The following is a 25700-nucleotide window of genomic DNA, read 5'->3' as shown; positions in this document are numbered from 1 at the left end:
GAAAAGAATTGATCTATAAACCAAACAATATACTCTAGTCTATTGTTATCGCATATGACATCATATGAGCAAATAGCGCCACGGGGTCTAAAAAAAAAATCATATAAAAAAAGGAGGGAAATATTTTCTTTTCCCTTTTTCTTTTGAATTCTTAAATATCATTTCCCCACCACAGTAGACGTAAGAAACTGTTTTGGACTCGATGAACTTACTCTCTCGCAGTCGGCCATTTTTTTTCCTTTTTCGCAGGCCATTTATCGGGCGGTTGAATGGATGGATGCTGCAACTGACTTTGTGCGGTCCTTATATATAAACCCACTCTCCCGAAGTATGTCTACATCGCCAGTCCCTGAAAAAGAAAATATCCCCCCCCTCTTTCCCATTTTATGTATATGTATATAGAGCTATATAAGAGAGAGAGAGAGAGCGACGCAAGGAAGGGAGAGCTATAAATGCATGGGCCTCTGCGGCTGCATCAGTTGCGGAATTTATTTATCAGCCGATCGATGTGTCGTCGACTGCTGCGAATAGGATATGGACCGACGGGGATAACACACACACGGGGAGGGAGGAGCTAAAACATCTCGGCCAGCAACTTATACAGGCGTTTGTGGTTGCCGGGCTGGAAGGGAGGGACACACACACACACACACAAAATAAAATTGGGGGAAGGAAATAGAAGAAGAAAAAAGAATCGCAAAAAAAGGAGACGCAACGAGGACGACACACACTCAGCAAATGGCGGATATAGAAGATTTTGTCGACTCTGACGCAATAGCAACGGCGATATCGACCACTATATACCACCACCATCTTTTTTTTTTTTTTTTTGCGTTCGAGACATTCGAGTGTGTGTGTGTGTGCAGTTAGAACTGGACATTTTTATGGGCCTTTTTTTTCCTATGTACTGCTGCTGCTGCCCCTCTTATCTGTTTGATTTTATTTCCTCTCAGTTGGCAACCGGCAGATTTATTTTACCGGCATTCGTTGTCCCCACACAACTAAATAAGCCAAGCGAAATGTTATTTTGTTTAAATTTAGGAATCATTACCTCATTTTTTTTTAAATATTCATCCCGCCATTTTGTTGTGCAGCGTTGTCATTTTTTCAAAAATAAATTTTATTTCGTCATTCGTTTCTGTTGTTTTGTTTTTTTTCATGTCCGCATTTGGGAAGAAACTGATAATGGTAGTATGCACAGCCTTCGACCGCGATGCTGGTAGTTTTTACATGTGAAGAAAAGAAAAATCGACCTTGACGACATCCCAATCACCTTATTAGTGCTGTTTAGCCAAACACCCGTGCTTATTTTATTTATTCGCCCACTTGCTTTTCATTTACTTATTCAGAATAGAACATTTCGTTTTGGGTGTTTGGACATATATAGCATTATGCTGTATTTATAAACACACAGCGCAGTTTTTCTGTTGTTGTTTTTGTAACGATAAAACAAGTGATTCAATGTCTGCTTAACATACGTAGATGACTTTGGATAGAATAAACGCCTTTCGAAATAACACGAAGAAATTGTACGATGACTTTTTTTTTTGGGGGGATGGTTTTCTAGGAAAAATTTATATTCAAAATTGGAACATTTCATTTCTGCGCAGTGACTTGTCTGATGATAACATTTTATTTTTCTGATTTTTGAAAAATTTGTTTTGTCGTCTGAAGGGAAAAATCACGAATTTCTTGGAAAATAAATTTACATAAAAACAAACGGAAAAGGGCAATTAACAAACAAAACTGGATCTCCTTGAACAAAAGGTAGACACTTTTAAATGTCCCCAAAAAAAAAAAAAAAGATGAACGCCCTGCCATTTCCATAAATTCCCTTTTTTTTTTGCTAAATAAATTGAATAATATTATTAATTCACCTGAAAATGATTTTCTGATTTTATTAATAATTTTTTTTTATTTCAGCGTTGCCAAGTTACAAAACCGGTTTTCGTCAATGTCCAACAGTCACAATTCACACGAGGGGTTACGCAACACTTTAATTCGACCATCATGAGATGGACATGGCCAATACAAATTTTACGCCGTATAAAACGCCGTTGATTGTTCATTGTCCGTCTTCTCAAAATAAAAAATGATTGAAGCTGAGCCTCTATTCACAATTGAAAAAAGGGCCATCAAAAGAATAACCCACCGTTAACGTGGTGGTTGCGCATTACATGCCCGAAGCAGGGGGGATAACAACAATAGGCCGGACTAGATAGGTCTACAAGTCCGGCATATGCAAAACCGGTCTTATATAATAGGTCTAGTCGCGCCCTCCCTATTTATTTTTTTTTCAATTGATGATTACACGCGTGATTAAAACGGAAAAGGTGGACCAGTTCTCCGATGTTCATCTCACAGCCATTCCCCTCTTCGTAACCAATTTTTTTTTTTTTCATAGAAAATCGTTTTCGTCGTTAGAGAGAACAATAGGTTGAATATTCAAATTTTAAAATGAGGGCCGAAAGAATTTTCATCTTCCGCTTTCGTCAAAAGAACAAAGTCTTCTTGTGTTTTTCTCCTATCGTGTCCGTCGTTTGTTTTTTGTTTTTTTTCCATCAGGAGGGGAAGAGAATTGAGGAGGGGAAAGGTATTCAGTTCCAGTTTTTGAAAATGAAATGTCGTCTATGGAATGTTCCATTAAAAAGTAGGAGTATATATCCAATCCTTGCCCACCCCTTTTTTGATTATAAAGAATTAAGAGAAAAACTTTTAGGGTCCATCCCCTCCCATTTGAAGAGAACAACATGGATCCGAAAAAAGGGAGCAACAAACAAAAAATCGAACGCGTCTTTTCGTGAAAGGCTTTTTTTTTCTATGAATAAAAAAACAAAAACGGAGCGCAATTTAAAAAATAAAAGGAGGGGCATGGAATGCGATTTCAACGGATAAAGTTCTCTTCTCTTTCTACACGACCATCCAGTTGTTCGTTTGTCATTTTTCTCTTTTCCTCATAAACAAAAACAACAAATAAACGAAGATCTCGGGTTTAACATTTAAATTTTTTTATCGCCATTGTTGATCGAATAATTCAATAGAACCTTCCGGTTTTCTTGCATGGCGGTTAAACACAGTTCCGGAATTCTATACCCCACAAAGAAATTTAAAAAAAACAAAAAATGGGAAATTTTCTGTCAATATTTTTCTAAATGTTTTTTTTTTGATTATTCATGACATTGTTGACGTGAAATACAAAAAAAAAAACCAAAAAAATGAGGGAAATAAACAAATGGACGACATTTGAAATTGCAAGTGTCCATTTCCAACTAGTATAGAATATAGCAGCAATAAAAGAAAAAAAAAAGTTTGATAGATTTATTGAGATTAGAACTGGACTCACCAAGAGATGGAGACAAGGTTAGGTAAATAGCGAGAAAAGAACGAAAAAGAAGAAAGCATAATAAATCGTTACGTGACATTGCCAGAGAGATTGGACGTCAACCCATGTCCTCCATCCGATAACGAATGAATGAAGGCCTATATAAATTCCTTTTTTTTTTAGGTTAAAAAAAAACACGAATAAAAGAGTGGCAGAAAAATGTGATTTCTTTATACACAAGTGTGTACATCAAAATAAGAATTATACATTGTGTGCATATAGGCTAGACTTTGTGTGTGGCCATATAACACAGGCCATTCTTTGTTGTCCTTTTAAAAATGGTTGAAAATTTATTTGAAACGACCGACCGTATATTACGATTATTGTTTGCTGTTTTTTTTTTGTTTTTTTAATGGCTAAAAGAAAAACATTTACAGCGTTTTTTTGGCGAAAAAGGAAATTGCCAACAGGTCGTCAACATAAAAAAACAAAAACAAAAGACTTAAAAAGTTTTATATTTCACAAATTATTTTTGATGGTTTACCCAAATTTTCGCCAAAAGGAAAAGCGTTGTTGCATTTATCGAAAAAGAAAAAAAGAAAAAACATCAAGTGCGACAATTAACTATGAAAATCATCTCTCGCCAAATCATAATAACAGTTGTATATAAATTTATTACGTGTGTGTGTGTGTGTGGTTGCGTCATGAAAATGCTTATTATGCCACGACGATGACTCAACCCCCATCCTCTTGTTTGGTTCCCAGTTGGCCGAGCTTGGCTTCTCATTCACGCGGTCATATATATATAGCAGTGTATCCACTAACACACACATGTAAGTATAAATATACAGCAGGAAGCAAGCAAAAAAAAATATGTATACTCTGTATGCCGGCTGCTGTGCTGCTGTGCGGTATATTTAGGCCAACAATCCGCCGATCTTTTGTGTTTCTTCTCCCCCCCCCCTTTTTTTTTATAATGGTTGTTACATTTGCGCGGTATGTAGTAAGAGCATAATTTTCTCTTATACATTTATACAACTCTTTTTTTTTTTCAATTTTCATCCTATTTTTTTATATGTGTCTTGATATTTAAATTATGGCAGCAAAAAAAAATTGAGAGGGTCACTTTTTTTTTTAAATGCAGACCAGGAAAAGAGGGGGACGTATATGGATACGCTAACTGTCATTATAATCTGCACGGTATTCTTCTTTCTTGAGCCAAATAAATAATAACGAGCGCGCAGATGACAATAACACGACTAGACGCCATGTAAAAAAGTGCGTTCGTCTTTTTCTCATTCTTATATTGCATTTACCCATGCAACCCTTTTGCCCCCCTCCCTCATCATTATGCACGTAGAACAGACTAATGTATTCCGAGTACAGCTCTTTTTACAGTTTTTTTTTCTTTTTTTTTGCTAATTTTTTTGGGGGTATTTTATGCGAGTTGAGTCTTTTATACACCCCCCTCCAAAAAAAAAAACTGATCGCCTGTTCCCACTGATTTTTTTTTCCTCCACTGTCGGATGGAGGGTTCATTTATATTGTTGCGTGGGAATTCGTATTCAAATTATATGCAAATGAACCAATACATCGAGTCTTAACAGTTTTTTTTTCTATTTCATTTGAAATTAACAAAAAAACGCAATGTCTTTTTGTTGTTGTCTTCTACTGATGTTCCGTTAGAAGGGCTGCTGTTGCCCGGATTGTCCTATAAACTTATATAACAAGGCCGTCGTCTTGTCCGTTGGGAATTGTAGAGGGCGGAGTCATACTTGTACACACACGTAGGAAGAAAAAGAAAAAAAAAGAAGAGAGCCTCTGGCAATGAATTCGCCCAGCAACAGCCAACTGGCGTCCAGGCTCAGAAATCTCTGAACAAAAAAAAAAGGGAAATGTGAAAAAAGAAATGCCTAATATTATATATCGTCATTAAAGGTAACATTCTTTACGTTTTAGTTGTGGGAAATGATCCAATAAATGTATTTTCCGATTTCTGTAGATTTATTTTAGTTACCCTCCGGTTATACAGGCTGTCCAGGTAGAAAAAAGCCCAGGGAAAAAATCTGCAAATGGCTTACCAAATTCGTAATAAAAAAGAAAGGCTCTTTTATTTTATTTTATTTTCAACCAAAAAAAGTGTGTTTTTTTTTTGTTTTCGCAAAAAAAAAAGAAAAAAAGACGGCACTTTGCTAGGGGACATGGCCTGCCCCCTTTTATTTTTTCGCATTGTTTTCTTTTCTTTATTGCTGGTTTTTTACCTTTAGGAAATGCATAGATGTATAATCTTTTCTTTTTTTATCCCTAATGCAATGACATAATCGTCAAGGAAAAGTTTGAGATGATTGTGATTTTTATACCATTCCTGAACCCCCTCCCAAAAAAAAGGAATTGAATTAGCCTTTTTCTTATGATTATTTAAACAAAATTAATTAATTAAAAATTCTGTCTTTTTTTTTTGTTTTGGTTTGCCTACTCAAATGTCTCTGTGTGGTATAAATATAGTAGTCTACAAAAGAAAAATAGTTTAAATTTTTTTTTTTGTTCCTGGACAACGGCAGCTGTCGAGCAGACGAAACTTGATTCCCCTTCTCCTCCTCCTGCTTCTTCCACAATATATTTTCCTTCATCTTAATCTTTTAACTGTACACATTTTGAGCTGATTAGCATCAGATTGTATCGTTTTAAAGTCTTCTGATGCAATCGTGTCGCAAAAGTCCAAAGTTTTGCCGTTTTATTCTTCTTCAGACAGCCTGGGCTGTTCTTTTTCGCCAATAGGAGACGCGGATTGCGTGTGTGGACTACGTGCACATGTTTATTTGACTTTAAAAGGACACTGTCTTTTTCTCCTCCTTTTTTTCTCTCTCTCAGTTGTGGTTTTTTTTGCACTCAGAGGTCGCTCCCGCTGGCACTCCCTGTTTTTTCTAACAATTTTTGTGCCTGTTTCGTTTCTAACCAGTTCCCTCTTTAAAAAAACCGAATATTTTAGCGAAAAAAAAAAACCTGAAAAAAATCTGTTTTTCTTATCTAACCTCCGATGTCCCTGTTTAGTGAAATCATTTTGGATCAAAATTTGTTTGCTAAGGAAAAAGGAATGGTTTTCAAGGTTAGAAAAGCGAAAAATGAAGAGATAAAATGATTGTAAAACTGGCAAACAGGCCTGATGGCGATCACGCGGCACACGTGACCTTCTTCCTTTTTTCCCGCATATTTTAATTGTAATTTTCGTTGATTTTTGGTCAAATTGTGTTGGTGGCAAATCCCCGCGTGTAACCTGATTTAATAAGACGCTCTCATGTTTTTGTTTTTGTTTTAATTTATTTGGGTTTTTAGCATGAAAGTCAAGTAAAATGTTAGGCAATATTTTGAGTGAAAGTAAATTTAGGTTTCTTTTCTTTTTTGTTTTTCTGAAAAATGTAAGGGCCATTATTTACACAGCGGCGGCTGTGTGTTATTGGTATATACTTTTTATGATCGTCGTTTCGTACCCCGACCATTTTCTTTAGAGAAAATAACAATTTAATAGAAAAAAATCAACATTTTTTTTTATTGAACAAAATTCATTTTTTAATTTTGTGTTGTTGCTTCCGTGATGCATACGAAAGGAAGTCAACATTTCGAGCTATTGAAATTAAAACAAAACAAACAAAAAATTTAGGGTTACCTCTTCAAATGACAGAAAAAAAAAGAGTTATATGGAGCTCAACTTTCTCTCCGGTAGCAGTTGGCAATCAAGCGGGAGCCCCCTCTGACACGACCGTGATTGACATGGGAAACAAAAGAATGGCGGAAATGCTATGTATGTATCTTTTTGTTTTTATACATATACAACCACCAACGGTGAAAGGGGTGGATGATTTCTCCTTTCTTTTTTTTTACCCGCCAAAATTAAAAAATGTTAATCTTGAAAACAAAAACAAAAAATATTTAAATTACATAGGAAGGGTAATATTATTTGGTCAGCCTTGACATTAAGTGAAAGGCATGATAAACAAATGTCAACAACATCTTCACACAAAAAAGAAAAATGGTTTTAAGTAGCCATATTCAAATGAGAAGAAAATCGAAAGTTGACCACCTGAATTAATTAGCATCAAGTTTTAGGGAGGTTCACTAGAAAGGCCTGAAACTTTTCTGTATTACACGTGTTTTCAAATGTTTCGTGTTGTTCTGTCAAGGTCAAATGTGACAAAACGGGTCTCGACGTGTTTACCCCCGCCAGAGAAATGGCGTTCAATTCTCCTTTTTTGATTCAACTTTTGAAACAAAATTGATGATTGAAAACAATTTTCGTGACTTTAGGCCTAATTTGCTGTGCCCCTCCTCTAACCCGTGCGTTGACATATTTGTGCAGGAATCGGGAAAAAAAGAATATTTCTTGTTCTTTTGTCGTTTCCAGTGACTGATCAACCGGTTCTTCACGTGCATTCTAAACTTTCGTGGAATTTGAACAAGCGGTACTATCTATCTCCTGGCCTTTTCGCTCCTTAACTAATGCTAATTATTTAGAGGGGTCATTGAAATGTATATCAATAGTTATGATAATTTCATTTCATAAAATGAATTTTAATGCCCTCTGGTAGCAAAATTCGATCTTCTAAATGTTGACCTGCCCACGAGTATAGTCGTTAAATAATCGATATACAGCATTTGGAACTACAAGTCGATACGTAAGAAAATAAACATTCGAGAAAAAAAAATGTTATTCCTTTTTTTTTTTTTTTTTAATAATGGTTTCGTAAACGAAAAGTGTATCCCTCACTCTCTTTTTTCTCCTCCCTTGGCAACACACGTCTTCTGTTCCCGCGTGCACACACTTCTTGACTTGCTCGTCCGGTCGGTAGTCGTGTTTCCAAGGCAGTTCTTTTTTATTTTTTCCTTTTGATTTCTTCTCAAAAAATAGATCGGTTCAAAATCGAGCATGGCTTCTCTGTCTAGGCGAGAGCACATTGATTCCAAAGATGTCTGCTACTAAACATTTTGGCGGCAAAAATGCATCCAACAATGAAACAACCAAAAATGTATTGTGTAACACGTTGTCGGTGGGCGAACGGATAACGTAAATTCGAAAGCAGCAATCGAATCGAAAAGATAACAACATTGTCGGCCTAGTGAAAAACAAAAAATTGTTTTTCTTTCCAATAGTTCAACACGACACAAACCACATGAACCTCAATCACGCCTTGCAGCGGTTTTCAACTCGAATCCGACTCGTTTTTTTATTTGAATTTTTGTTTTTGAATTTATTTTTTTTTTGAAAAATGATAGTCCCACCCGCCATTTTTATTCGCGAGTGTTTCGTGTGTCTCACATTTGAATGTTTTATGTTCCACAGTCTGTTGCTGGGCCTATCCTACGGGCTTCCTGTGTTGCCATTTTTGGCCTACGGCATCGTTTCATTTCAACTTCCTTTTGTTTGAATAATCCTTTTTTTCACGATGTCTGATCATGCTGAAAAAAAGGGTTGAAAAGCGAAAACGGCGAAAGAACTGATGAGCGTGAAAAACGAACTGAGAAACAGAAGGAAGGCAAGAACCCTTTTGCAGACTCCGCCTCCTTTTCCCAAATTTGTTTTATGGGATGAAAAAAATCTCGAGCCGCAATTGCTGCCATCTGGTGGCAGAGCCTCTACCACCCCTTTTTCCCTGCACAGGCCCGAACACTTAAAAAAAAAAAAAAAGGGAGGGTGGAAGAAGGAGGTGGGTGGTGGGGTTGCCATTACAGCACTGCCAAAAAAACTTTTTTTTTTTTTTTTTTTTCAAAGTGAGAAGGAGGAGGGGGCCGGGTTGGGAAAGATGGGCGGGAGAATCGCCATTGCCGCCACCGCCGCACGCCTTTTTCTCCGATCGGTCGACGTGCGGCCTCGTCAGTCTCAACGAAAAGCTCGGCCGGTGAGGTGAGAGAGTGCGGGACAGAAAAAAGCGAGTCGTGTCGTGTCAACTCTGCTGCAACAGACACACGCAGACCCACAAGAACGTGAACACACACACACACACACACACGACGTGACAGAAGAAAAAAAAGAAACGTGGTTTATCAATTGTTTTATTTGAACGAGTGTGTGCGAAAACTTGTCCCCCCAGAAAAGAAGAACAAAATCATTTTCATTTTTGCCATGTGATTTTGAAGAATTGCCAAGAAAGAAATTTCGAGTGTGTGTGTGATTATTTCACCTTCTATTGTGTGTGTGTGTGTGTGACCACCATCACCACCACCGGCGTGTGTGAGTGATTTGGTGCGTTTTTTTTTTTATTTTCTTCTTCAGTTTTGTCTCAAGGATTTTTTTCGCCGAGTGTGTCTGCGTGTGTCTGCGGATTTTGTTTTTTTATTATTTGATTCTTTTTGGGTTATGTCTGCCAATTTTATCGGCCAGTGTGAGTGAGTGTGTGTGTGTCTGTGTGTGAGGCTGTTTGAAAAGAGTCGACTCCCGCACGGCGACGACACACATGGGTCGGTCGGGAGCAACAAGAAACAACACAAGGCAGCAGCAGCTAGCCAATCAGTAGAGAGAATTATCTCCTTCCCCGGGGTTGCGGCGGTGGCGCCACTAGGCCTCTCTCAATGTTGTCCATCCAACGACGACGAAAAATTCGTTGAATTTTTTATTTTTTTTTTCCTCTTTTGCTTCAGTTTCTTTTCGGATGGCGAAATCAATTTGATGTGTTAACATTGTCGTCAACAATTGACGTTAAATTGTAAATCTAAAAAGGCAACATTGAAAATTCGAAAAAAGAAAATTTTTTTGCAAGTGTGTGCGGTTTTTGATCTCGTCTAACGAGAAGAAGAAAACCGGGAAAACCGAACGCGACCGAAGAAAAAAGTTGGCCAAAAATCCGCCAATCTGGCTCCTCCCGCTATCGTGTCGAATGTAACACGGTAAGTTTTGGTCTCATTTGTTTTGTTTTTTTTATTTTTTTCTTGTTCCCTCCAATTTCTTCGTTAGTGTCTTTATGAATGCCACGCGGGTCACGATTGTTGTGGTAAAAAGAGACCTCTTAAATCTCTGAGTTGTCATCGCCATCTTTGTTTGACACGCGTTTTTTTTCCAATTGCCTTGTACTGTCCAAACGACGAGAAAAGTCAAAGTGAAAAAAAAAAAATTCTCCCCACCTCCCCCGAAAAGAGAGATGAACCGGTTCTCCCTTAATAAAAAAAAAATAAATTTAAATTTTTTTTGAATTATTTTTTTCTAAAAAGAAAAAAACAAACAAAAAAAAACGGCGGGTCCTGATAAGAAGGAAATGAAGAGAAAAAAAAAAAGTCAGCCAAAATATATAATTTGAAGGTTATACCACTATTTGGGTAGAGCGCAGCACTGCATGTCCCTTGAACGTATGTTGAAAAAAACCAGAAAAACTGGTTGTATACAGCAGAGGGGTTAGACATTAGACCGAGACACAAAAAACCGAGTCCAATCCGCCTCCCAAGAAAGAAAAAAAATAAACGGGAGGCTCCCACCGCCCCGTCGCGTGAGTGCAGCTTTGGCGAGCACGCACGAAGGGCACATGTAAAAAAAAAAAGCGCGCCTTCCCCTCCCCCATTTTTTTCCCCGTTCTCTGCAAAAGAGTAGCCAAGGGTTCTCTCTCTCCCTCCGATTTTTTTCGTGAAAAAAAAAAAAATCGGATTTTAATTTTTTTTTTTCTTTCGCGGGAGTGAGTCTCGCGCTTGCTCCTACTTTGCCTCTCCCTCCTCCTTCCCCTCGGCAAAAGTTTGGTATGTGAGAGACAAGAGAGAGAGAGAGAGGAGTCGGTTGTTTGAGAAGTTTCTTGTGCTTTCAGAGTAAGTCGCCGTGACTGTTGTGGGTGCTGCGAATTTCCGCCATTTTGGGCCCGCAGAATGGCGCGCACCACGGCCCCGACTAGGCGGTGTCTCATGTGGCTGCAGCGGCAGCCGCGCACGGCCGCAGCTCAGCCTGCTGCTATTCGACCTCGGCCGACCGGCTCGACGCAAACAATTATTTTGTGAAAATAATCGATTGCCGCAATTTTTGTTTATTTTTCTGATTCTTTATTGCTTTTTTTGGGGTGGGGGAGGAGTTGAACTGAAATTTCGTTAGTTTTTTTTTGTCTCGATATATTTCAATTGTTTGTGTCGTCGTGAATTTTATTGGTGAACCGTCCCGCCGAACATTCCCCGGTTTTGTTGTTGTTGTTGGAAAAAAGTGAACCGGTGCTCTGTGTGTGTGTGTGTGGTCTGCAACATCATCAATCTCTCAGCAGTCAATGTGAGTTTTTCTTTCGCAACACTTTGACGCTTTTCAACTAAAAATTTCACCGTTTTTTTCCCTAAGTAAAACATTTTTTTTTTCTTCGTGACTTTAAACGAAACGTTAACGGGGTGAATGTTTGTCGGGGACTTGTCAAATATCGAACCCCGTTTCTTTTTTGGAAGCAAAAACATTCAAATATTGCGTGTCACTAGCCCGAAATATTTCGATAACAATTACCTGTACGTTTTTGCGTCTATGCCGAGTTGTTGTGCTATAAAACAACAACAAAAATGTCGAATGTCCGAATGGGGTCCGTTTGTATCGATCCAACAAACCTTAAAAAACAAACAAACCCATTTAAAAAAACAAAACAACTTTGAATTCAAGTAAAATAGAGGGGAACATGTAGCGGACAGTTCATTATGAAAAAGCTACTCCTAAAGGGACATGTGCATAAGGAGTTGTGCCATTATCATTGTCTTGTTAATGTGATTTTGACGGGACAAAAGGAGCACGAATCATTAACAGCCCCCCTGACACACTAGTTTTCATCTATTCCCTTAATCACGGAGATAGTTGCTCCCGCTTTACTCCAACTGCCCCTCACTCCATAAATTTCAAACTTGCGCACGCTTGATTTAAATGTCTTAAAATGACCAGTTTTTGTTTAAATCTTGGGATTTTTAAAATTGTTCGCTCTTTTCAAAAGAATGTTTTCGGATTATGTCCAATTTTTTTAATTTTGAGGTTGGATGGACCCTCTAGGCCTTTGGGTGGAGTCTCGCTATTTTTTGTACATCTGTGCAAGGACATTTTGGGGCTGGATGGAACAAGTCAAACCGGTTTTGTTTTTTTTATTTCGTTTTTCGAAAAAAATTTTATTTGAAAAAAAAAAGTCGTAAGTTTCAGAAAGGTCGGCCATTTTGGGGAGGGTGCTCCCTCAATCCCACACCCTTCTTTCTATAAATTTCTTGTTCCTGCTGCTCCGGTTTTGCTTACCGACGGGTGGGGGAGGAGGAGAGAGAGAGAGAATTTAATTGGCAATGGAAGAGTGGGGACACACGCTGGATGCCCTGCGGATTTTCTCCCCGGGATCGCACAGTTTTCGCCGTATTGATCGATTAGCATCGGCAAAGAGTCTCGCTGTGATGAGGGGGAGGGAAAGAGAGAGAAAGAGATCCGCAGCTGCGTGCGCGTGTGTTACACACACCCGGATGACCGGTGCTCTGGTTGACATTGGTTCTCTTTTTTTTTTTTTTTCCAAAAAAATGTGTAAAAAAAAAAAACTGAAAAAAAGAAAAATGAGGGCAATGGCAACACGCGGCGTTGCCATTACGGAATGCGCCATCAAGGCCGTGTAGACACGCAACTTTTTTTTTTTTTTCTCTGCATCTAATTCTTCCCATGTGTGTGTGTAGCGTTGCGACATCGTGCTACTAGAGACTCTTGATTCTTTTTAGGCGAGCAGAAATGACAATTCTTCTTTTTATTCTTGCGGTTTTTTTTTTTTTATTTCCTGCCCGAGGGGTTTCTAACCGAATGGCTTACAGATCCCGTTTCAATTTTTGTTTTCTTTTAATTGTGTGTATCGTCCAAAATATTTATATAAAAAAAAAAAAAAAGTATTGATGAGTCACCCGTCCCCTTTGGCAATGGAATCCTTTTATTTGAATGTAATCGTTTTAGATGACACTGGTGTCATTGTCTTTGAAATTTATTTGGCAACAATGCAAAATGTTAACGCGTGTGTGTCGATTCAAAGAAAGAACAACAAACAATCTTTTGAATGAAAAAATAATTTATTTATTTTTTTTTAAATTTCTATTTTTATCAAATAGACTTGGGCGAGGGCTGGAACAGCATGGGCAGCCCGAATGAGGCGGCCACACAGCCTGGACCCGGCTCAGGACCGCCCGATGGTGGTCCTGCAACACATCACGACGAAGATGCGGCAACTGTCGATCCGCCGCCGCCTCCTCCGCTAGCCGTCACAACCTCCGCCAATAATAACGAGGACCCTGCCCGGAGTAGTAACAGTAGTCCGAGCAGCACTACTGGCAGTACAGGTAGCACTAGCAGCGACCATTCGAGCACATCTAGCGAAAATCACAGTAGCGCCACCGCTGCAAGCAAAAGAGCCAATGGCAAACACGGCGGACGAAGATGGAAAGCCGAGCATCAACCGCTTCGCAAGACGTCGTCGTCGTCGTTGGTAGCGCACGAGGAGGGAAATGAAAAGCGGATCATTGCGGAAGCTGCTTCGCTGCCGGAGCCGGAAGTTGTTGTGACTCCGAGTCGTTTAAACCAGACGTCGGAAGAATCGGACGAAGATGACGGTATGGACGTGGATAGGAAATCTACGCCCAGTAGGCCGGCCAGTCCGTTAGTGGATCCATCGCCGAAACAATCCGAACAACAACAAGATCATTATTGTTTGAGATGGACCAATCACGGCAGTCACGTGCTCGGCGTTTTTGCCCAGCTGCTTCGCGACGAGTCGCTGGTGGACGTCACGTTGGCCGCCGAAGGGCGTTCGCTTCGAGCTCACAAGATGGTCCTTTCCGCGTGTTCCAGCTTCTTCCGCACGCTGTTCGTCTCTCACTCGGAGCAGCGACATCCGATCGTCATTTTGAAAGACACGAAATTCACCGAACTCGAATCGCTTCTGCAGTTCATGTACAAAGGCGAGGTGTCGGTCGAGTACGGACAGCTGGCCACGTTGCTCAAGACGGCCGAGAATCTGCGCGTCAAAGGGTTGGCCGACGTGACGACGACGGCGGCGGCCGCTGCGGCCGCCAGCCAACCGAAAAAAGCGGACGAATTGGACGAAGAAGAGGAAGACGAAGAAGACGAAGAAGAAGACGAGGATGACGAGGACATGTTTGACGAAGAGATGGAGGACACTCCGATCGTTATCGAACGCAGCGCCCTGGCTTCCGGATTGTCGTCTCTGACGGACTCGGTCGGAAGGATGCAGCGACGCCAACGGCGTCGACATCATTTGCACAACCTGAGCAATCCTTACCGACGATCTCTATTGCCATCGCATCCGAATCACCAAGTGAAAGCTTCCGGACGATCCGGCCTGGATGCGGAATCGCTGGCCAATCATCACCGACTAGTACAAGAGGGCGGCGGCGGCGGTGGCGCCATCCATTACCAGCACCACATCAAACGACGGGGCATTGTCAATGACGACGACGACGATGATTCTATAGTTCCGCTGGATCTCATCCATCCGGAAGTCATTCAAGATCTCTCTTCCAACGCCGCTTCCGTCGATCGACGCGCTCACAATTCTAGGCGGAATAACAACAATCCTCAGGCCAATCATGTGCTGCCTGACGATTGGAAACCTCCGGACGAACTCCAGCATCCGCCGCGGAGGCAGCTCAAACCGTCTCTCAAATCCAATCATCAGCAGCAGCAACACAATCACCACCATAAGACGCAGCATCGCAACAATGCAAACGATCCGGCATCCGCCGCTAATGTTTCCGCCAGCGCTTCCGGAAACACGGAAAAGCTCGGCTGCGTCATCCGCGATCCGGACGACGGCGATCATAATCACCGCTTTAAAAGCGCTGGATCGTCTCGCAACGACCCGCCGGAACAACACACCCACGATGCCGGACTTGATGGCCAAGAATCTCCGCTGGATTCGATGGCTCAAGATTGCGGCACGGCTCAAGATCTCCGCCGGATGCCTCCACATTCGCCGCTTCAATCGTTGTCTCCATCGTCGTCTCCTCTTCTTCCCTCTGGTCCTCCAACGAGCGGCGCAACGGCGGCGACATCTGGTGGCGCGTCTACGGCACATCCGCATCAACGCTTCCGTCACTGGATGATGGAGGAAGAGAGCGATGAGAGTGGCGAAGAGGTGGAAGCAGAAGACGAAGACATGGAGGAGAAAATGTTTATGGAAAATCGTCGACAGGGTACAAGTCGTAGTCACAACACTTCCGCATCGAATGCTCATCATCATCCGCCTTCAAATCTATCCATCGGTTCGCCGCAGCATCTTCCAATGGTACCCTATTTGATTATTTTGTTTTTTTAAGTTTTTTGTTCTCATTTTTTTTTCGTTTGGTTTTCGCTGTTAAATGTCGTGCAGTCGTTGATGAAAAAGGAAACGGGAGATTGGAACGATTCGGCGGCCAATTTACCAGAAGCTTCCGGTTCAGCAGGAGCTAGTACGGCCGGAGTGGATTCTCTTCGCTCACCTGGCTCATTTTCTTCCAACAGTTCCGATTATGAACGTCACGCTGACGCCGATCAGGTAGGAATTAAATTTTCTTTGTTCTTTTTTCATTTGAATGGTCGTGAAAATCGACTCCCGCAGGACGCGGCGCCATTTTTTTTGCCGCCGGAATTTTTTATTATTATTATTTTTTTTCGGGGGTCGCACACAAGACAAATGAGACCTTCGAAGCCAGAAGTTGACCTTCGTTTGGGTCTTTTTTTTTTTTTATGTGTGTGTTGGAGAACGTGCGTCTGTTTGTTTAAGAGAAACAAACGACACATTTGTCAACAAACTGAAATCCTACGATTTCAATATTACACACACATTTTATACGTAACAGATTCACACGCAGGCGGCTTTTGTTATCTATCCTATCTCACTCTTTTGGTAAAAAAAAAAAAAAAAAGACGTAAGACAAAAAAAAATATGCAAATAGGAACACAGAGAGAAAGAAAAAAAAAAAAAGACCTGACAATATGAACGTCAACTTCTTGTTTAATTTTTTTTCCCTTTTGATTATAAAAAAAAAAAAAAAAATCCTAATTTAAAAAAATGGGATGGCGGGAAAAATTTTAATTTTAAATTTAAAAAAAATAAACAAACAAATCTGGAACAAGAAGTTGATATAGTTCTATCTTGTTGGGGTTTTTTTTTTTTTTTTTTCTTGTCTGTCTGTTCTTGTTTGCAGGCGGCCGCCAAACGATTGCCGGAAGCGACGATGGAAGAGGTGTCGTCACCAACGGCAGCCGTGCTGGACACTAGTTTGGTATCGGTTACTCTAAGTTCTGCGCCGGATGCGTGTGCAACGATTGCGGAGGAACCAGCATCGCGACCGTCTCCTTTGTTGCTATTATCACGCGGGATGAAACGACAGCGTCACTTGTCAGCCGCCGGTCTCATGCCACCCAATTTTGCCGCCATTGCAGCCGCCGCTTCCGGCATCTTGTTTCACCATCCTGCGCACGTTGCCGATGCAGATGCAAATCCTTCTGGCGTTGTCCGACACCGTCATCACAGCAGCGGTGACGGAATTCCGGATCATTTCCATCCGCGTTCTAATTTGGAACAGGGCGGCAACCAATAGCCATTTGGTGGCCGGAATGTTTAGCGCTGCCGCCATCGCGTCCATGACGGCCATTGATCGTTGCTGCCCGTCTTTCGCACCTTCCGCATTAGAAATGGCCTCGGCCAATAGTCAATTGATTCATTTACCTGGATCGTCTTATTCTTCGTCGTCATCTCAGAGCGTCAAGTCTCCGATTCTTTTGCCTCCGTTCAACGCCATGGCCGACCCGGCGCCGGATCCGCCGCAACAGCAGAGGCCGTTCCGTTGCGATTATTGCGGCAAAGCGTTTAAATTGCGTCATCACATGAAAGATCATTGCCGTGTTCACACGGGCGAGCGTCCCTTTCCTTGCCACCTGTGCGGCAAAACCTTTTCTCGATCGACTATTTTGAAAGCTCATGAAAAAACTCATTTGCCTAAAGCTGAACGATTACATCCGCCGCCTCTTTGAAATTGTTTCCCCCTTTTTTTGAATCTCGAAAAGTTCCTAAAAACATCGTCACACCATTTTTTTTTTTTAAGGTGATCTGTGATTTCATTTGAAACTAATCGTGTTTAGCAGAGTAATACGTTTTTTCGCCGCTAGGGTTTTTTTTTTTTAAAGTCTCACGGCCTTTTGTTTCATTTCCTTTTCAATTGAGAAGAAAGCAAAAAATGCACTGCCACGAGTGTGTGTGTGTGTGTGTCATCGATTCTAGTTGATTAAAATCGTCACAGCTGTGTGTGTTCTTCTCCCTGACGTCGTGGAGGGTATTTCTCTATTCGGGGGAGATTGAAAAAGGGAGGAGCTCTCCAAGGGTGGGCTTATTGCGTGAGTCTTTAGCCTAGAAAATATTTCAAAAGCCTAGTAGTTAAAAATTAGAGCCCGTATATGCATGTAAAGCTTTTTTTTTCTTTTCTTGTCGGATGGTCAAGAACAAAAGAGTTGGGAGAGTGAAATGAGAGGATTGTCCGTTCGTCATCATCAGGGTAGTGTCTGTGTAAAAGGACTCGAGTTCCACCCACAGAACTCCCAAGTGTTTTTTTTTTTTTTCACTCCACACTCTTGTGTGCGCATTTCCCTCTTCTTTAATAGGCCAGCTGACATGTCTGAAAAATATGGGTTTAACAGGTTTTTGTTCTATTATTTAAAGAAAAAGTGATTTCCAGTTGATTACGGACGACGGAAGTTCGGCCCACATGTAGAGCCCTTTTAATTAGATTTCTTTTATGTCTTGAGTTAAAACACACACACAAAAAAAATGATGCGTCATCATCAGTGACATGGAAAACTGGGAAACCCTAGAAAGAAAAAAACTGACGTTTCCTCCCTGGTCTTTTGCGTAGTCCAGCTGTTATGGCGTCATCTTAGATGGACCTTTCCCCCCTCACTTTCCCGCTTCTGTTTTTTTTTAAAGGTGGAGATTGACACGGTTTTATTTGAAAACACTAAATGCAGTCGCAGCTTAAAACTCTGCACACGCAACTGTGATAGAAATTTGTAGTTGAAATTTGGAATTGGAAGAAGTGAATAAGGTTTGATACACAACTAATGGGGTGATATTTATTATCGAACGGATAAGAGTCGAACGAAAAAATTTGCATATTTTCAAGAAAAACGGGGTGTTATGTAAAGGCTTGAAAACATGCAAAAGAGGCAGGGTTTTCTTTTTTCAGACGACGAGGGATAACGTACACTAACATTATTTCCTATTACTCAATAAGTCAAATTTAAAAACAAAACAAATGTAGTTGGAATAAAATGTTGTTAGCATCAATTATTTTCGTTTTCTTTAATGATATTTAATTTCAATTGTTTTTGATCTCTTGTATCAATTTTCCTTTCACATTTTTTTTGAATTTTATTCAAAAATACATTCACTCTGAAATCGAAAACAAGAAAAACAAACAAGTTTTTTTTTTTTTTATCATCTCGTGAAAGAAAAAAAAAATGCTGGGCAGAGCTGTAGCCTCGAATAAATAAATTTAAAAAAAATACTACGCCATCTTGCACATAGCGTGTGTGTGTGTGTGTGTGCCGGTTCTATGCGGGATTTTCAAGGTCTTCGGGTCCCGAATGTAGACGACGGCCATGAAAAAAAAAAAAAAATGAGAACTTGACGAAATAAACGGCATAGTTCCTTTATTTGGTCGAAGAGAGTCGACATTGATTTTTTGTTGCCCGACCAGTTTTGCCATTAAATAAAAACGAGTTTTTTTTTTTTTTTTTCATCGTCCGTCTGATCCATCATTCCGATTGCTCCGATGGAGCAAACTGATACCTTGACTGTCTCATGTCTTTTTTTTTTTCCTTTTCGTGAACCGAAAGAGATACAACAAAATAAAGGAGGGCTAAGAAATAATTTTTTCTTTTTTTCCTTTTAATTTTTTTTTTTGGTGTGCAAGAAAGAGAAGAGGTCGGATAACAACATTCTGCTGGTCCGAATTCGAAACGGGCGCAAGGCAACCAATGGCGTCCCTTTCTTATTTTCAACCCTTTTTTTTTGTGTGTCCAAAGAGATTATGCGGGGCCTTGGTATTATAATCGTAATTCTCTACTAGTAGTCTAAAGCTTACTCCGTTTTTTTTTTTTGGCCTGGACGACGCTTGGTTTCTCAAATCCCCCCCCCCCCTTTTTTTTATATTCGGTTAAATATTCAAATTCTACTTTCGATGGCAGCAGCAGTTGCGCACAAAAACACGACCCCTTGTATTTATATATACAAAAAAAATGTGATGTATTTTGAAAAATAAATTTAAAGCGTGGATTCAAAAAAAAAACAAACATGGGGGGGAATGGATTTGTGTGGATTCACTAGTGAAAGAAAAGAAGAGGGGGGAAATAAAATTGAACACACGCACAAAAAAAAAAAACGAGAGCTTGACCGTTACGCTCACATCTTTCAACGTGAATAAACTCACCCTATCCTCCTCTTTTTTTCAAACTCGCAACTAGAGAAGTAAAAAACCCTTTTCTGTCCCTTCTCACGCAGACGTTTTTTTCCTTTTTTTTATAGTGTGTGTCGTAGGGAAAAAAAAAAAAGAGATGAATTTGAGACTTTGAAACTTGTCTCTCTGTGTGTGTGTTTGCCAGTTATGTGCTTTCTCTTATTCAACAACGCCCCTTGAGGGAATGACGGCCCCCATCCGGCTGTGCTGCCCGGTGAACCCCCAGCCTATTTATATGTCGACATCAAGGCCGACCTTTCTTCTGCATTTGATACACACGAACGAACGCACAAGTTTTATTTTTGTTCATATACACACACACATCTTGTGTGTGTGTGTGTATTAATGTACAGACACTGTCTAGCCTCTTCAGAAATGCTACACGGACGGCCAGTCACGTTATTTACACGTTTCAAAGATTTAGGTAGGCCGGCGGCCGTGCCGAAACCTTGAGTTGCGCATTATAAATTGTCTGCTGGTTGAAGGACGTTTTTCTTTTCTTGCTAGGCCCAGCAGGAATGACGTCATTCCGTAGACTGATTTAGATGTACACAGTGTGTTTGTGTGTGTCAGACGAAGGCTATAAATAATAATAGGAAAGAAAATGTCCGGCTCGGTTGCGGGATCAGATCAATACTGGTCGTCCTGCAAAAACTTTGTTCTTTCTTTATAGCGGGAGATTTGAAAGAAATTAAACGTTTTCTTTTTTTAAATGAACGACTGTCTCTCTGGAGATGCTATTTTATTTTTGTACTTTTCATTATTAAATACCAATAATGAAACGAACACAAAATTGAATTGTTCTGAGAGGGAGGGGGGAGGTAAAAGTATTTCCAAGCCATCGCTTCACATTGGCAAATGCCATCCGGGGACGAGGATTTATTATTAATGATATGCTTTTAAGCCAAAAAAAAAAAAAAAATCCCCTCCTCAGCATCTTTTCTACCCTCAAGAAAAAGAAGAAGTAGCTCCTGCATATCAAACTCGATAGATAATTACGTGACAGCCACGAACGAATAGCAATCGATTCTCCATTTTTTTGTTGAACCGATGAAAAACGGAAACGCGTCATTGTTTCAACATTTATACATTTTTTTTTTGGGGTGTGTGTCTTCGAATGCTTAACCGCAAAACGTTAATGCGCAGTCGTAGTTCCGCCTACGCCCCATTTTTGTCCACCCCCCCCTCTACATTTTTCGCGACTGTTAAACAAAAAAAAGAAAAAAAACGTGTCGGATGCGGGAGAGCCAATCCATCGGATGCAAACGTTCTTCGGAGAAACGATGAGCTAGGGAGGGAAAGAGGATCTATTTTTTTTTTTCTTATAGGACTATCTTAATATCCTTACAAGATCTTTTGATGAACGATGGAAAGAGGGGAGGGGATGATGGACGAGGAAATCTGATCTTTTGGCCGAGAGAACATAAGGAGGAAAAAGCGGGAGCAAAAAAAAAAAATCAGGAGGATTGGCGAGAGCGTGTAGCCATGGAAAATGGAGATGAAGAGGAGGGAGAGAGAGAGGGGTGGAGAGAACGGGAGTTTCCGGATGAATATTGCAAAAGTGAGAGAGAGAGAGAGAGGGTCTTTTGTTTTTTGGCGCGTAAGAGTTTTAAAGGAGGGAGGGGGTTGGGCGTGGAAGAGCTAAAAAGCGTCGAGTGCGGAAACGGAAGAAGAGGAGGGAGGAATTATATGCAGGACACATACTCCTGTGTGTGCGTGTGTGTGTGTGTCTGCACGCCGGGGTTGATTGAATGAATAGCGAAAAACGGGGTGGGGTTGCGAGGGAGGTAACACACGCGAAACAAATGGAATAGCACAAGAGGGGGTGGGAAATGAGGGGAGGGGAAACGGCAGAAGAGAGAGAGAAACAGGGGACGGCAAAGGTAGATGGAAAGTGAAGAGTAGGTCGCTGCGAATCGCGCGGGACGACGCCAAAAGACGCCGTGATCGTGCGTCCGACCGACGCTTTTCTCCAAATCATCCGCCGCCCTCCTTTTTAATTTTGAAATAAATAAATAAAAATGCCTTTAACTACAGGATAACAAACGTTTTTGTGTGTGTGTGTGTGTTTGTGTGCGCGTGTCTTGCCGGAAGTGCGGAGGCCTTTTGAAATTAAAAAAAAATAATAATAATTGGCGAAAATTTATCGCGTGACGTGAGATCAGATAGGCAGAGGTGATCATGCAACGGCAACAGCATCCGCCATCTGCCGGAAGAATCCACTTCGACAGTCCAGTTTTCGTCACGTTTTGTTGTTGTGCCAACGGCCGACCGTACCGGAATTAATGTGCCACTTTCTATTCGGGTCTGTACAATTTGTATTTGGTAAAAGGAAACGATGTGCCGATCTCTATTTTGATTGAACGTATATATCCAATAAGAAAGGCGTGCGACCAGTTGAGCCTACGAGTGTGACGTCGTTATCGTCATCATCATGAAATCATGATTTGTTGGTTAGCAACCGTTTTCGACCGTACAAGAAAAAAAAATGTTTAGCCAATGTTCGTTCCAGTTGGGTTTGCAATTCGTTGCTTTTCCTTGGTCGTATTTCTAATTTTTGTTTCAATGTTGTTTCTTTTCCTTGTTGGTCAGTTGTCTGTCAACCATTCGCTTTGGGGGGCGGGTATGTTGTGGTCGTTGTGGTCAAGTTGAATAACGTTGGCGTAAGACGCGTCTAATTGCACGAGATAATTCCCGTTATTTAATTTTCCTCATTTGGAATTTCCATTTTTATTGCGTCAACCATCAGCCGTTTGTTTTTGTTTTCCGCAATCAATAAAAACTAACCAAACAATGGCCTAGATTTGAGTTAAAAAAAAAAGATACTCAATAACCCCAATCAAAATAATTAAATTGAATTAAAAAAAATTGAAATTAAATAAATGTGACGTCTATTTTTAGTTCTTGGACGGCCAGATGCCGACGGCCGAGGTGGTGATTGAAGAGGGCGAGTATCTCAACTTCTCCGGCAGCGGAGGAGGCGCCTCTAGCGGACTGAGGATGAGGCACACAGGGACGGCGGCGGCGGCCGGAAGAGTCATCACAGCCATAAAACACCGACTGGTGGCGATCTTGGCAACCATCACCATCACCACCACCATCAGCAACAGCATCGCAGCAGTAGCGCCAACGCCGCCGCCGGAAGTAGCATTCATCCGGCCGGACGACCCAAGAGGTTCCTCTCGTTCCCGGAAGGAGCCGCCTCGATCGCCGAAGGCTCTGCTCATCACTCGTCTGCCGGCGGTAGCGGACGGGGTCGCAAGGACGGCGGATTAAGCGGAAGTGATTACCGCGACGAGGTGTCGGTCGTAGTCAGCCGCTCGGGCGCTGGCGGAGGAAGCGGATCCGGAGCGAATGAAACGTCGTCTTCGTCCAATTTCCTTTCGTCCATTTTGCCGATGGTGGTGCCGCAATTCGACTTTGGCATGCGCTTCGCCGGCATGCCATTGGCCATGCCGTTTGCCGGAATGAATCCATCCCATTACCGGAGTAGTAACAGTAACGCCTCTGGTGCAGCTAGTCGGTCGGGTAACAATACGCCCCGGCCAGGACCATCTTCCTCGTCGTCTTCCTCCCATCAATTACAACAACAACAACAATCAAAACAACAGCAGCAGCACAGCAGCAACAGCAACAACAACACAATGCGGCGGATGGAGAAGAGTCGGGCGCAGGGCCCGGATCGCAGCGCAGCGGTGCCAGCAGCACGGCCAGCGACGTGGGCGTGTGCCGCGACTCTCCGTCATCGTCTTCCGCTTCGACGAGGGCCGTCGCCGCGTCCGGCTTCCCATTTCCGACGTCCATCTCGCTGATCGAATCTCACGTTGGCGTCGGCTTCACGCTCGGCTCGCGCGAGAAACCGTACAAGTGCGAACAGTGCGGCCAGTGCTACAAGTACCTGTCGGCCTTCACCAAACACAAGGAGCAAAACCACACGGCCCGTCTGCCCGGCGAGAAGCCGTTCCGCTGCGAAATTTGCGGCATGCAGTTCAAGTATCTCAAATCGTTCAAGAAGCATCGGCTCAATCACGCCGTGGAGCGGCTTCACGTCTACCCTGGCAACGTTCGATCGATGTCGATGCCCGGCGCCGGTGGAGGTGGAGGAGCCATGACGGCCGGATCGCTGGCTGGATTCATGCACGGCGTCAACATGATGGAGGAGCGCAGCGTTTTGGAAATGTTGGCCCGGCCGCAGCATCACCACCGCAGGGGGGACCTGCTGTCCGGCTCGTCTGCCTCCGGAAGCCAAGCGGAAGCGAGAGCGCGGCTGCACGGGACGGGCGGCAACACGACGTCGAGCAATGCCGACGGTAGACGATCGTCCAGTCCGTCCGGCGATCAACGATTGGGCGCAGCTCGCATCAAATCCGAAGTGGAAATCGTCTCTTCCGGCGACGAACAGGACAACACGATGGACGACGAATCGACCAACGATGGCCGTCTGATGAGCCAAGAAGAGGCCGTTGCGGCTCAGAATCATCAGCAGCAACAGCAGCAACAATATGCGTCGGCTGCTGGACGATCATCAGCGTCGGCCGGGCATCACTCGTCGCATCCGCACCACGGACATCATCTGTCGCAGCAGCAACAGAACCGCCAGTTGCTGATGCAACACGCCAAATTCACAGCCGGAAGTCCAGCGGGCAGTCCGGCTTCGTCGTTCCTGCAAGGTGCGTTCCAGCTTCAGAGGCAACACCAAGTGGCCCAGCATCAAGCGGCTTTAATGGCTGCCAATTTCTTGGCCGCCCGTGGAGCTGGAAATGCGGCGGCGGCGGCGGCGGCGGCAGTCGCGGCCGCCATGCCGCCACCGCCGGGACTGGAACGACTTCAACCGCACCAGCAGACGACGGGATCGGACCCATCGGGACACGGTCCGGCCCAGTCGGAAGAAGGTCAGTCAGATAGGGAAGGTTCCGACGACGGAGAGACGAGCAATAAAGGGTCCGGAAGGAAAGCCACTCCGCCCACGGCAACATCTGCTGTTGGCGGAGGAGGTCCGGGACCTTTCCTGCACAATCTCATCCGCGATTTCAGTTCGGCGGCGGCGGCCGCCGCGGCCGCTGCCGCCGTTGCATCCACCAGCCGGCCCTCGTTGGTCAATTCGGCCACGTCTGGCGCCACTAACGTGCCAGGAGTGGCCGGAATGACGGGGCCGCCTCCCGAATACGACCCCGGCCGTCCGCATTTGTGTCCGTTTTGCGGCAAAGGCTTCCGCGCCAAGGAGAACTTGAAATTGCACATCCGCAAACACACGGGCGAGCGTCCGTTCGAGTGCGAATTTTGCGGAAGGGCGTTCGGCGGCAAGAGCGACATGAACCGCCACTTGCGCATCCACACGGGCGAGCGGCCGTACAGATGCGACGCTTGCGGCAAAACGTTTGCGCGTGCTGATTACCTCTCCAAACACCTGTCCACTCACCTCGTCTGACCGATGACGCAACTCAAACAAAAACAACAACAACAACACACATACACACAAAGAAATGTGGCAACCTCGCGCCTCCCGCAATGTCTTAATCCGATAAGACCCAGATCATTTGCAATTCTTTTTGGAAAAAAAACAATCCTGAACGATGGGATCCACACGCACCGCTTTTAAAAAGTTTTTTTTTTTTAATTGAGGCTGAAAGTCCGGTCGACACGACAATTTTGTTTGTTAATTGCCCCAGTGAATTGAAGACAATTTCTTCAAAGTCTCTTTAAGAGCCTTTTTTTTTTTTTGAAAGTTTGGATTTTGTGTTTGAGCTTTGAGCCAGAGGGGATTTTTTAAATTATCTCCTACCTTTCATTGGCGCATCGAAATTCTTGTTTTTGCGTTCAAAATTGTTCTCTTTTCCCGGTGATAAAAACAGGATTTTTAAAAATCGCGGTTGATTGCTTGCCCTCCACGATTTTTGCTTTTTTTTTTTCTTATATTTTGGAAGAAATCCAA

General features: G+C 42.6%; 1 protein-coding gene across 1 annotated transcript; it reads left to right on the top strand.

Annotated features, from left to right (window-relative positions):
• Nucleotides 1-9143: 9143 nt before the first annotated feature.
• On the top strand, nt 9144-25320 carry LOC123475899 (filaggrin-like). Its single transcript, XM_045179118.1, is given in 6 exon segments — nt 9144-10198; nt 13370-15561; nt 15646-15810; nt 22670-22774; nt 22777-23345; nt 23384-25320. Coding segments are annotated over 5 exon segments (4821 nt in total). The 5' UTR covers nt 9144-10198; nt 13370-13392; the 3' UTR covers nt 25197-25320.
• Nucleotides 25321-25700: the final 380 nt, after the last annotated feature.

This window comes from Daphnia magna, linkage group LG9 (genome assembly GCF_020631705.1).
Source record: "Daphnia magna isolate NIES linkage group LG9, ASM2063170v1.1, whole genome shotgun sequence".
NCBI classification, from domain to species: Eukaryota; Metazoa; Arthropoda; class Branchiopoda; order Diplostraca; family Daphniidae; genus Daphnia; species Daphnia magna.
Note: the sequence above shows the minus strand (reverse complement) of the source record. Positions and strands in the feature narration are given on the sequence as shown.